At 23.3% G+C, this 14,231-nt stretch overlaps 1 protein-coding gene across 5 annotated transcripts in view; it reads left to right on the forward strand.

Moving 5' to 3' along the window:
- LOC127285439 (basement membrane-specific heparan sulfate proteoglycan core protein-like) overlaps positions 1 to 11,155 on the forward strand; it is a 389,597-nt gene extending 378,442 nt beyond the window's left edge. For 4 of the 5 annotated variants that reach the window (XM_051311444.1, XM_051311455.1, XM_051311463.1 and 1 more), the window contains one exon: positions 10,024 to 11,155. In XM_051311444.1, the coding sequence (XP_051167401.1) occupies positions 10,024 to 10,124 (101 nt within the window). In that variant the 3' untranslated portion in view covers positions 10,125 to 11,155. The remainder of the gene's footprint in view (positions 1 to 10,023) is intronic. The other variant, XM_051311471.1, reaches the window with a different exon arrangement.
- The last annotated feature ends 3,076 nt before the right edge of the window (positions 11,156 to 14,231 follow it).

Genomic DNA, 14,231 nt, shown 5'->3' on the forward strand with positions numbered 1-14,231 from the left:
CTAATTAATATAATTTCAATATTTATCCCAATTTTGATTGATTTATGTTTAAAATTATCCAAATTTCAATTTGTCCAATTAGTCTAAAATTATTGGAAATACTTTATCACTTTTCCTAGAAGCTTTCAATTCCGATTGAAATTATTGTTCGCATAGTGGATTTTCTAAATCACTTGAAAACTATAAGTTTATTTCCAAAAAATTATCTATTATAAAAATTGTGAATAAAAATCTTATAATTAACTTGATACAATGTTTTTTGTAAATTACACTTTGTTTAAAACATTGTTTTTTTTTATCAAATGTGAAATATTGTCGAAAAGTTTTGTAAATTTAAATTTTTGAAAATTTTAATATTTACTTTAATTTACAAATTTTACAATTTTGAAAAAAAAATTTATTTCTGATAAAAAAAAAGTATAGGTAATATAAACTTGCATTATACTTATAATTTTTTAAAATAGTATATTTTTCTTTGTGACAAAATGGTAAAATAATGTTCAATTTATTTATTTATTTTTTTTTTTTGAAAATTAGACAAATGAAACGACGCTGATGATCAGAAAAATGTAAATTTTCTTTTCTTTTCTTGGAAAATATATGTTCGTTTCCAAATTTTCTCGCTGATAAATTGAGTTTTAACGATGGAACGATAAATTAGGAGTTTCTTTTAAAGCTGTCGTTGCCAGAAAATCATTTTTAACTTTTTTCCCCCATAAGAACAAGTTTTCGATAAAACAATCGTTAAATTTCATAAAAGAAAGACGCAGTCACAGAAGAGTTTCATGAAATTTTCATATATGCTTTTTCTAATCACCAAACATTTTTACATTCAGAAAAAAGTTTTTCCCAATTCAACGAAGAACGTTTTTTTTTCGTTTTTTATTATAAATAAAAAAATATTCAATTTTCTTTGATATTCAGTTTTTGAAAAAAAATTAATAACAATTTATTGGGCAAAGTTCGCACCAATAGTATTAAATATTATGCAAATTGTAGAAATTTTTTTTTTAACTTGAATCATTTGAGAAATTTTGCTTGTAAAAAAATTTTAGGTTATATTTGTGATTTTTGGATTGAAAATACACATAGGATCAACTCTTAATGCCAGGTCTAAGTGAGGCAGCGCCATCTATATTGAAACTAAAATTTTTGAAAATTTCCAACAGCCTTTTCTTAAAAACAAGAAGATAAAATGCTTTTTCCTTTATGGATAATTGATTATTGGCAAGAAATACACCAGCTAAAACTTTTTTTGAGTTAAAATAATGAAAAAAATTTCATGTCAATAAATTAAATATGAGCAGTTTTTTCACAAAAACTGTAACACATACTTTCTCAGAAATTACAATCAAAAATGCAATTTCCATTTGGAAAATTAATAAACGCTAAAAAATACACCAGCTAAGATTTACCAATCACGAAAATAACAAAAAAAAAAGTTTTTTAACATATTTTACTAATTATGACAGCCGTTTGGCAGGTTATATATGTCACCAGACGTTTTGCAGTTTTGCCGAAAGGAGGAGATTGGCGCTGTTGCTAACCACCTGAAATACATAACCTACAAAAAGGCTGTCACAATCAGTAAAACAGTGTCCATATGTTAAATATGTAATAAAATTTTTTGTTGTTATTTTCGTGATTGGTGAATCTTAGCTGGTGTATTGTTTAACGTTTATTAATTTTCCAAATGGAAATTGTACTGTTACAGTTTTTGTGAAAAAACTGCTCATATTTAATTTTTTCGACATGAAATTTTTTTCATGATTTTAACCCAAAAAAAGTTTTAGCTAGTGTATTTCTTGCTAATAATCAATTATCCATAAAGAAAAACGCATTTTACCTTCTTGTTTTCGAGAAAAAGCTGTTGAAAATTTTTCAAAATTATAGTTTTAATGTAGATGGCGCTGCCTCACTTGGACTTAGCCTTAATATACAAACCACTAATATTTACAGCTTTAATAGATACAAAATACTCAATAGAAACTGATTTTGATTTAAAATAATTAAAAATCAACTAAAAACCTAACCTAAAATTTTTTTCCTTTTAAGGTCACTTTTTTCGTAGAGCGTCACATATATATTTTCTTTTATTTTTAAAAATGAAAGAAAATGTACGATTGTATAAATTTTCCCATTCTGTTGTAAAAATGTGGTTACAACTTTTTATAAAAAATAAATTCTTCTTTTTTTCTCCTATTTCCTTAATTATCAAGTTACAAAATAACTCAAATGTATTGCATAACAGAAATATTTTTTTCCAGACATTTTAGTTTCTTTATTTAGTATATATATATGTATATTTCATAAAATCTTTCGCATCATAAAACAGTCGCACATACACATATCATCGAATAACAAAACAGAGGGACTGAATATTGCGGAAAGAGTGAATTATTTTGACAACTTGTTGGAACATAACAGGAACATAATTATTATAACAAATCCACCCTCTATCTTCTGCCTACCTGAGTCAGATGAAAATTAATGCAGCACAGTTCGTCTGCATAATTAATTTACAGCTATAGGGCTCATATACACACACATACACATACACAACGACATTTGCCATCGACGTTATTTCAAACAGCTGATTACCTGCAGAATTGACCGCAAATTTCAATTATTTCCCGATAAACCCCTGCACGCCCGGTTATTTCAGCCTGCACGTAGAATCTGTGAGCATTAACACGATTACGAATTGCCTCGTGCCATTTTTCGATAACGGTCACGTAAACGAGAGCATAATAGTATTTTCAATTTAATCGTAAATTGCGGTAGTTTCTCGCACACAACTTGTCTTTTTCCCCCAAATATTGTGTGCGAGTGTTTAATCTTTTTTTTTCTCATTATTTTATTATTATATGTGTATTGACCTTTATATTCTCATAGACGTATGAATCGAACTTTAAGGAAGTTCAAAGCATTGATATAACCTTAAACTAAAAAATTGAGCTTCACTGGATAAAAATCTGAAAAATATTCTACAATCGGGCTGCTTTTGCAGAAAAAAATAAACCTGGTTCGACTCATTTTGAGTTCATAATAAATTTACAATTACTGTCGAATAACAATTAATTATTCATAAAAATATGAATTAAAACTCTTTGACGCATAAAACACATTGAATTTGAAAAAATTTGATATTTAAAGTCAATTTATTTCATTGAATAAATTAAGTAAACAAAAATTTTAGGTTAGGAACTTATTTTGTTTGATTTGTTTTAATGGTCTCTTGTATAAACAGGTATACACAGTACTAATTTAGGAACTTATGAACCTACCTGCAGGTTACCATGGCAACAAACGGGTGTGAGTGAGACAGAAAATTTGAATATTCAAATTTTCTGTTGCACTCACTCTTTTGCGTTGCCATGGTAACTTGCAGGCAGCCAAAAAGGTGTGAGAGCGCCTTAACATCAAATACTGGAAATTAAAGATAATGGCGCTAAATTTAAAAGATGTAAAAATGAAATATATATTTTTTTAAATTATCAGTATTTTATAATTTATAAATATTAAAATAATTTAAATATAGGTTCCATCATTTCAAGTTTTTCCTACTTTAACTGTAATAGTGATTTTTTTCAGACATTATTGATGTAGAAAAATATAAATTAAATATTAATCGGTTTTTAATTTATTTGAATTAATAATAATTGTATTGTACTGTCAAAAAATTAAATTATAATTAAATAATAATTAAATACAGAAAAAAATATATTCCTAAAATCAATAAATGGTTTCATCACCAGATGGCGCCTCATTAAATAGACTGCAGTTTCTACCAACATAATAATTGCAAAATAATCTAACCTAATCTGAGTTAATTATCATTCTAAACAACGTGAAATTCACTCTTTACTCATTTTGATCAAGAACTCAAAATTAGTTGCAGCAAAAATGAGTTCACATTTTTTCTGTGTTTATTACAAAAAAAAAATTATAATTAATATTAATTTTATTAAATTTTTAAAGATCTAATTTTACAATTAAAAATAAAACGTTTTAAATATAAATTTTCTTGTCAAACAATAATAATTTAAGATTTTTTGGTTAAAGTTATTACACACAAAAAAAACATGTGATAATAATGTGAAATATATTTTTAGGTTAGAAAAATGAAAACGTGTTTTGATAGCAACAACAGTACTGCCAACTTAAATAATAGCGCTAAATTTCAAAACTAAAGAAATTGTTTATTTATGCAAATAATAATATTTTTCACTTAAAAATTACTAATTATTCGTACTGGTAAAGAAAATCTTTCTGATACTGTTGAAATATTAGAAAAACTTAAAAATAACAAAATATAAACAAAATCTATTTATTTAAATTTAAATTTAAATAAATCTTTAATCTGTTCTCGATCACTGATTTCTTGCATGAAACGCATCAATTTCTTTCATCCTACAAAAAAAAATTAACTAAATTTTTTTTTTTAACCATTTTTTAAAAGAAATTAAACTTCATTTTTTAAAATGATTATTCTTTAGAAAGCTGACATTTATTCTAATAAAAAATGTAAAAAATGAAAATTGAACGTATGGAGTACATTTTCAATAAGAAATTAAAAAAACTGAATTAAAAAATAGTTTTTTTTAAATTCTCTTCTAAATCCATTGTTGTCCTACTTTTATCTTTACATATATTATTGAAAAAAATCTATTATAAAAATTAAATAACGGAAAAAGCATTTAAACTGGGTAAAAATTAATAATAAGACCCACCTGACTTTTTTTTATAAAAATGATAAAAAAAATTTTTCGTACAAATTTTTTATCATTATTAGGTACTGTGTAAATATAAAAATAGGACATTAATCGGTTTTTGAGAAAAAGAAAAAAAAAAACAATTTTTCGCCCTGTTTTTTTCACATTTTCTTGCAAATGCATTGTTTTCCCAATTTTATATATTTACATAGTTTGTTGGGGAAAAAAATCTCAGTTTTTCAATGAGAATAACAAAATAAATTTCTTAGGCGAAAGGAAGTTAAAAATAAAAAATAATTGTTAATTTTGAAAAAAAGGGGGTTAAAAATTTGTTTTTCGAAAAAAGTGTTTTTTGGGATTGAAAAAAAACATACAAAATGTTTCACAAAATCCTGAAAGTAACAGTGTTACTTAAAATCAGAATTAAAATTTCAACAACAATATTTTTATAAAACACACTCTAAACTTGATGGTATCATTTTGGAATGCAACGTTTTGTTTCGATATAAGGTATCAAATTGATCCAAATATTTGAATCATTTTCAAGAAATGATCCAGAATATGGGATCTTTTTTTGATACCCGAATTGGAATCAAAGTATAACTGTCATGGCTGGCATGCTCTTATTGACAAGTTTATTAATTAATTTATTCACTACACTGAATATTAAGATATTAAAAATACTTTTATTATGAATTTTAAGAAAGAGAGAAGCGAAAACTTATAAATTGCGAGCAATTAAATTAATAAGAAAAAATTTATTTCGAAATAAAATGAAATACACTAACCTTTATTTATATTTATCACATAAGATTTAAGTTAAGTTCACAATCACAACACTTGAAAATTTTTAATTATTTTTCTGGTTCAAATAATTATCAATAATTTATTTATTATAAATGAACAAAATTTAAGCAAAGCACGCTTTATAAATATTTATAATGCGTTGTCAATTAATGCAATTAATAATTTCCTATTACACAATATCATAATCGACATATATGACATTTGTAAACAAACAGGGTTGGGAAACAAGAGCCCAAAATATGTTCGTCCAAAGCAGAGTTGGGTAGGATTGAAATTCGCTTTGGACGAACATATTTTGGGCTCTTGTTTCCCAACCCTGTTTGTTTACAAATGTCATATATGTCGATTATGATATTGTGTAATAGGAAATTATTAATTGCATTAATTGACATCGCATTAGAAATATTTATCAAGCGTGCTTTGCTTAAATTTTGTTCATTTATAATAAATAAATTATTGATAATTATTTGAACCATAAAAATAATTAAAAATTTTCAAGTGTTGTGATTGTGAACTTAACTTAAATCTTATGTAAAGGTGCTTATATACCTCAAATTTTGATCAGATGAACATTATTTCTGGACCGTGAAAATGCGTGAAAAGTCATTTTCACAGCGGGTATTTTTGAATTGTTTTAAACAAAAAATGTTTTTTTAAGAAATATAATATTAAATAATTGTTTTAATATGTAAGAACACTTTAAAATAGTGATAGAGAGATGATTTGATTAAAAAATTTAGCAAATTTTGCTTTAAAACGTTTTCTGCTACAAGAAAGTGTAAAATGACGATGTTTGTGAAATGGTTTGTACAGTGTACATGTGTACATGTTTCTTTCAGTTATTCGAAACAATTAGTAGAATTTAAATTTATTTGATAAACATTTCAACTTACCGATTTATTTTCAGCACTCATTATTTATTACAAGTTAAAAAGAAACGACATAACATAAACAAAACTCTGAGAGACACTCACAAGGAAGAAGCACTGTACAAACCATTTCACAAACATCGTCATTTTACACTTTCTTGTAGCAGAAAACGTTTTAAAGCAAAATTTGCTAAATTTTTTAATCAAATCATCTCTCTATCACTATTTTAAAGTGTTCTTACATATTAAAACAATTATTTAATATTATATTTCTTAAAAAAACATTTTTTGTTTAAAACAATTCAAAAATACCCGCCGTGAAAATGACTTTTCACGCATTTTCACGGTCCAGAAATAATGTTCATCTGATCAAAATTTGAGGTATATAAGCACCTTGATGAACATAAATAAAGGTTAGTGTATTTCATTTTATTTCGAAATAAATTTTTTCTTATTTAATTGCTCGCAATTTATAAGTTTTTGCTTCTCTCTTTCTTAAAATTCATAATAAAAGTATTTTTAATATCTTAATATTCAGTGTAGTGAATAAATTAATTAATAAACTTGTCAATAAGAGCATGCCAGCAATGACAGTTGTACTTTGATACCAATTCAGGTATCAAAAAATGATCCCATATTCTGGATCATTTCTTGAAAATGATCCAGATATTTGGATCAATTTGATACCTTATATCGAATCAAAATGTTGCATGAGTTGATCTTAATTCTTGTATCAATTTGATACACACAAGAAAACTGTGCACAATATTTTTTTCTTTTTTCAATTGAAAATTGATAAGATTGTATGTTGTATAAATGAATTGTTTATAATCTATTGTAGAGAGGGACAAAGATAGAGTGTATTCGTGACAAATGAAATAAGTAGACGATGAGAGATGAAGAAATTTATAAAAAAATGATTTCGTGAAATTTAAAAGAAGCAAAGTTTTTATACATATATGTAACATATAAAACTTGCGCGCCAGGTGTAATTCCAAGCAAAATTGACGATGATTTACGTTGCGAAAGGGATATATAATATGCAATGTTGTTACTCTGACAAGACACTTTTCTCTTCTCATGAATTTTCCAAACACACAAGTTCTATGGGAACGTCCTCGTAACTCATAACATAAAATTATAAAACAGTGACCTGACACTTAGTAGATGTTTTATCACGCGCATCATAAACTCTGATAGTTTCAACACTTTAACACAAAAGTTTCATAAAACTGATGGACATTTTGATACTGTTCACACATATATATATATATATATATATATAAAATCATTACAATCAGAATTTCTGAAAGTTCGAATTCTCAAGAAATGTGCCTTTAATAGGTAATAATTCAATTTTTATGCATTATTCACTAATGTGGAAAAAAACTTAATTAAAAATTAATTCAAAATTTTTTTTTTTTTTTAATTAAAAGTCATCAAAAGGCTATTAATTTTTATTTTTATTTATGACACTTTTCTAGGGTATTTTCTTATGTCTTCCCAAATAGCACTAATCTTTCCAGGAAGCTAACAGGAAGTTAACACTGTGAAGTTCGGAACTTTACACTGTAAACTTCCTGAGAGCTCTAAATGTCTTTGTTGTTTAAAGTTAAAATTTAGAAACTTCCTGGAAGTTACTTATATAAATTTCCTAAAAAAATTGCAATGAAAATTTTCTGAAATATTAATTATTAGACTGATTTTTGTATGATTAGTGCAATGTAACTTTAATTTTGTATGGTAATTAATTTATTTTTCTAATTTTACATATATTCGCCCACCAACCTTGGGCCTCTTCAAATAATAAAAACTGTAAAAATAAATTAATTTTATATAGAAAATGATATTGACATAAAATTTTGTCTATATTAATAGGTATTTATAATCAAAATATGTAAAAAGGAAACTATTTATTTGATAATTTAATATTTATAAAAGTAGATTTTATAATAAGCATAATGTTAATATCGAAAAATTTTTTAATTAAAATTTTTGTTTATCGAATTTTTTACGTAAATAATTACTTTTTATTTTAAATTTTACATATAAAAAAATTTCGCCCATCAATCCTGTGTCTCTTCAGATAATAAAAACTGTAAAACAATAAAATTAATCTTATGTAGAAAATCAGATTGACATAAAATTTTGCCTACATTAATATTTTTATAATCAAAATATGTAAAAAAATAAACTATTTATCTGATAATTTTAATATTGAAACTGAGGACACTAATTTATATGAATTATAACAAAAAATTTCTTTTACATTATTATGGTAAAATTTTTTTTAATTTCCAAAGAATACATAACCTCAAACTTACCAATATAGATTTCTCACTTGCATATTAATACTTTATTGCAGAATTATTATAAAATACAAAAAAATTGTGATAAACGGCTTATAAGATCATTTTTGTTTTGTTTGAAACTGAATCAGTTTAATAAATAATAAAAATTGATAAATAAAATAAAAGCAAAACAAAAATTATGCAAAAATTAACAACTGCCTAAAAAAGACTTTATAGGGCAGTTTTCTGCCTAAAAAAGTCTTTTTTAGGCAGTTGGCCCAAACTGCCTTAAAAAGTGATACTTTATCTGCCCAAAACAGGCACAAAAAAGACACTTTTTCATGTCAATGGCGAAAAAATTAATTTAAAAATTTTTTTTTTATTAAAAATTAAAAAAAATTAATTTGTTAAATTTGGGGACTTATACTTGACCAAATAATTTTTTTGGATATTTAATTTTTCTAATATTTTTGGTTGAGTTAAAAACTATTTTTTAGTTTAAGGTTATGTGACAGTCACCATCTTTCTTAAAATGTAATTCAAAATAAAACAGATAAACTCGGCAAATGATGCCAACCTAAAAAACTGAAATTCCGACCAGAATCATTTTGAGTAACTTGAAGTTTGTCATTTACATAAAGCGTTGCATAAAATATATTATAATTCCAATTTATTTTATGAAACTAAGAATTAAGGAATAAAATCATTTTTTAAATTTGCTTAAAAAAATGATTTAAATTTTCCATCTTATTTAGTTTCTAAAAGAAAGTACATTTGTCTCTGAAAAAATTTGTTTAGATATAAAATTAATATCTCTGTCTTTACAATTAAATTTTAGCCTTCTTTTAAAAAAAAAAAAAACTTTAAGAATTTAAAGCTTTTATTTAAATTAAATTCTACCGCACATATATAACATCCACTTTTCTTTATTGTCCCAATTTAATTTCTCGCAATATGCAGAGAAAAAAATGTGTGCGCATTTATGGAAATAAGTTGCTGCGGATTTTTATGAAATTTTACATGTGAAATGCGAGTTGTCGCGAGAACATTAAAAAGTATTTATTCTTTCCTGAAATTTTTAACATTTATTTTATTTTTCTAAAAGAGTCATTAAAAAATTAACAGCAAAATGAAAAAAAAAATGCAAAACTTTTGTTTTTGTTAAAATAAACAAAATGAATAATAGAAATTTTTTAAATTACATTTTAGAGGGGAAAAAAAAGAGTCTCGTGCGTATTTTGTAATAATAACACACGAGAATTTTATTAGAGTAATAATTCATCTTTATAATGGCTTTGAATGTCTATTGGAATTATTAATGGTGCCATTTTGTGATTACAGGTGAGCATCCAGCAGCAATGCAGCATGGTGGTAGTTGTGGTGTGGCTCCAACAATCCTTCTAGCAACTTTAACCCTCTTAGTGGCAAATTTACTGAGGTGAGCAGTCTCTCTGCGATAATACGACAAATTTCAAGAAAGTTACCTAATTATATATTAAAAAAAAAAAAAAAAAAAAATTACGAAAAAATCTTTTGATTCTACAATCAAAAACAATATTTAATTAAAATGGACAACTCAATAAAAAAAAAAAACCCATCACAAAAACGTTGATGTAAGACTTGGATATGAAAAAAAAATTCCATAGAATCATAGACAAATCTGTGTGAGTAAAAGTGACTTTTTTAAGTGTTAATATCAACGAAATTCCAAAAATGGTTCTTGTACCTTCTTCAAACTAAAATATTATTATTCAAACGAGAAACCCGACAATTTGTACAGGTGTGAGTGCAAAATGAAAATAATTATTATTAAGTGAATGAAAATAATTCGAAAACATTTTTGCGAATTAAAAAAAAAAATACTTTTTGTAAGAAACGTATTATTATTTCACAATACACTGATGTAAATTAACACAATTTTAGAGATGAAAATTTTTGACTGTTTTAAAAAGCAATGTAGAATACTGGTAGAATTAAAGAAACAAAAAAAAAAATTTATTAAATATTTTTTAAAAATTACTTTTTTCCCAATTTTATATTTATAAAATCAGTAAATTATATACTGATTAAAAATTGTTTGGGGGTTTTTTCTTTTTTGTTTTATTATATAAGGATAAATGACATCGTAATATCGTTAAAAAAAAGTGGGTGTGAGAAACGAGCTCATAATGCACCTTTCGCCAGAACATGATAATACTCGTAGGTAACATTTATTATAAGATTATGAATCTTTGTACATATAAAGAATATCAACAAATGAGCCTGATGTACAGAATTATAAATATAAATATATATTCAATGGCTCAAGAAAAAAAAAACAAAAAAAAAAAAGTTCTAATACGAATCGTGAAAATCAATTTCAAAAGCGAAACGTTTTAACATTTTAAGTCTGTTTAAATTTAATATAATTTATATATAAATATATATATATAAAAATATAAATATAATATAAATGAATGTACAGAAACAAAAAAAAAACACACAGTTTTGTTCTAAATCGTAATTGGATTCATACATTTTAGATAATGATAATAATTCTTTTTATTTATAGCTTCAAGTGTTTTTTACACTTTGTATTATAATTCTTTAAATAATTAAATATTCCAATAGTAAAATGAAATTGTATATAAATATTTTAACACTCAAATTATGCATTTTTAAAATAATTAATTCTTTACTTTGATAAGTAAAAAAATTTAAATGATCAACATATTGAATAGAATTACAATAAAGAAAAAGGAACGAATAAATATGACAATGTCAGAATTTTAATGGTGTCAAATTAAAAATTATCGAATTTTTATTAGAAAAATTTAGAATTTTTAACTTTTTTATTATAAAATTATTATAAATTATAATTTTTATTACTGAATTCTAATTTAATACAATTTCATACAAATTTTTTAATACATTGAATTTTCAAATACAATTTCCATTTAACAGAATTTATGACTATCAAAATTCGAATTCTTCTTTTTTCGAATTTATATTTATTCGAATATTTACTTAACAGTATTTTCATTAACTGAATTTTCATTTAACTAAATTTTTATTTAACAGAATTTTTATTCAACAAAATTCTTATATTAAGATTTTATATAAAAATTTTTTTTTTTTTTAAATTTTTTTCAAACAAAATTTCCATTCAACCAAATTTTTATTTAATAGAAATTCTAATAAAATTTATGTTCAATAACAAAAAAAAAAAAACAGTTATTCTATTGAATAAAAATTAGGTTCAATAGAAATTTTCTTAATTAAAATTTAATGTTAACCCTAGAAAGCACAATTGAAATTGAAAACTACACTTTATATTCAAAATAGCAAAATTAAACGCGCGCAAGCGCGCCAAATTGAGTGTTTCATTGTTTGTTATAAAGAAATTAAAGATTAATATTATCAATAATAATTTAATTTATTAGAATATTATTACATATTAAATGATAATAATGAAAATTATATGTTTACAGGCCTCGGATTATACGACTTTTTCCGACTTTTTTCAAAAATACGACTTTTATCGACTTATTTTAATAAAATGCGACATTTTTTTTTACATTTTAAAAAAAAAGTAAATAAAATACATTTTTTTAGTATAAAATTTATATCTTCTTCAGATCTTCTTCAATTCAATTATTTAACAAATTTTGAACTAAAATGATTCTTCACTAAATTAATTATTTTTAATAATTTTAATTAAATACATCACAAATTCAATTATATCAAAATTATTTTTCAATTAAAATTTTTATGCAATTTAACAATTGTTTATAATTTAAAAAAAAAATATCACAATAAAATTGAATGAATTTTTAAAAATTTCAATTCAAAATAAACTAAAATTCAATTATTACCCGAAATTTTAATTCAAAATCAATTAAAAATCCAATAATTATCCAAAATTTTCAATTTAAAATTTAATTATTTACCAAGTTTTCAATTTAAAATGAAATAAAATTCAATTAATTTCTAAATAAATTTCTATTCAAAATTAATTATCCAAATTTTCAATCAAAAATGAACTTAAATTAAATTTTTATCCAAAATTTCAATTAAAATTCAATTATTTCCCAAAATTTTTAATTCAAAATGAACTGAAATTCAATTATTTACCAAATTTAAAATCAAATAAAATTTCATTATTCTCAAAAATTTGAATTCAAAATTAATTGAACTTTCAATAATTTGAATTTAAAAGCATCTAAAATTTAATTATTTCTAAAATTTTCCATCGAAAATTTTTTTTTGAAATTTAATAATTTCAATTATAACTCTAAGGAAATTTAATTATTTTTAACTATTTTAATAATATTCTTTGAAATTTCAACTATCTGAAACCATTTTTCAATTAAAAATGATTTTCAAATTATTGTATTTTGTCCGCATTTTCTAATAAATTTTTAGTGAAATCATCTAAAATTTTAATTACCAAACACTTAAAGTTTCAATTAATTTCAAAAATCTCAATTTTAAATCTTTGAAAATTCAATTAAATTTAAAAAATGTTTTCCAAAAATTGTTTGATAAATTATTTTCAGTTCTGGAAAATTTAATAATTGTTTGAAAATTAACAATATCTTTGAAATTTAATTATTTCTAAAAATTTCAATTTTAACCCTTCGAAAAGGATTATTATTAAAAAAAAAAAAAATTTTATTTAAAAATCTGTAAAATATTTTTGTTAAAATAAAAAACAAATCCACTTTTTTTTGGAATATAAATCGACTAAAACGACTTTTTGTGTCTTTAAGTTGATTCGAGGCCTGTGTTTTTATAATTAATATTTAATAGGTATTCGTTGGCCCCTGGTACCTTAAAAATAAATTTTTTTCAAATTACTATCTTGTACGAAATTTCCTGGCGCATCTTTTTTCTCATCATAAATTTTTTGTATTTGTATCAACAATTTTTGAATCAATATACAACTTTAAAAAAAATTTCGTTGGTAAACATTGTGTATTTCAGCTTCGTGAATTGAATTTTCAAATTTGAAATTTTAAAATTTGACACGTCATAAGATTACTATTCAAAAAAACACGTGAAATCAGAAAAGGCCAACTTCAAGTTAGGACAGAAGGACAGACCAAGCATTTTATTATTATATAATTTTACTAGATAAGTAAACTGATTAAAATTTTTTAATAATTATTTTCTAAAAATAAAATTTGTTCTTTTTTCAATTTTATTCTACTTTCTGAATATTCAGAATAAAAATTATTGATGAAATTCATTTTTTTTTTAAGAACTCTCAATATTCGTCAAATTTTTGTCATTTCTTGAGTTTTAAATATTCAAACAATAATTTAAAAAAAAAAAATCGATTATTTTTAATTCTGACGACACCACAAAAATTTCGACAGGTCTATGTGGAGAAAATTCATGGGTTCCAAGAAAAAAAAAAGTAATAAATTTTTTCTTAAACTAATTTTTTCTACTACCATTTAAATAAGAAATTTAGTATAAATTTTCATTAAATTCAAAAAAGAAAATTTTAATCCAGCACAGATTGTAAATAGAAGATATAGAAATGGCGCAATATAAAACAAAAT

The sequence above is a fragment of the Leptopilina boulardi genome, unplaced genomic scaffold (genome assembly GCF_019393585.1).
Source record: "Leptopilina boulardi isolate dan_hultmark-lab unplaced genomic scaffold, ZJU_Lbou_2.1 LbouV2_121, whole genome shotgun sequence".
NCBI classification, from domain to species: Eukaryota; Metazoa; Arthropoda; class Insecta; order Hymenoptera; family Figitidae; genus Leptopilina; species Leptopilina boulardi.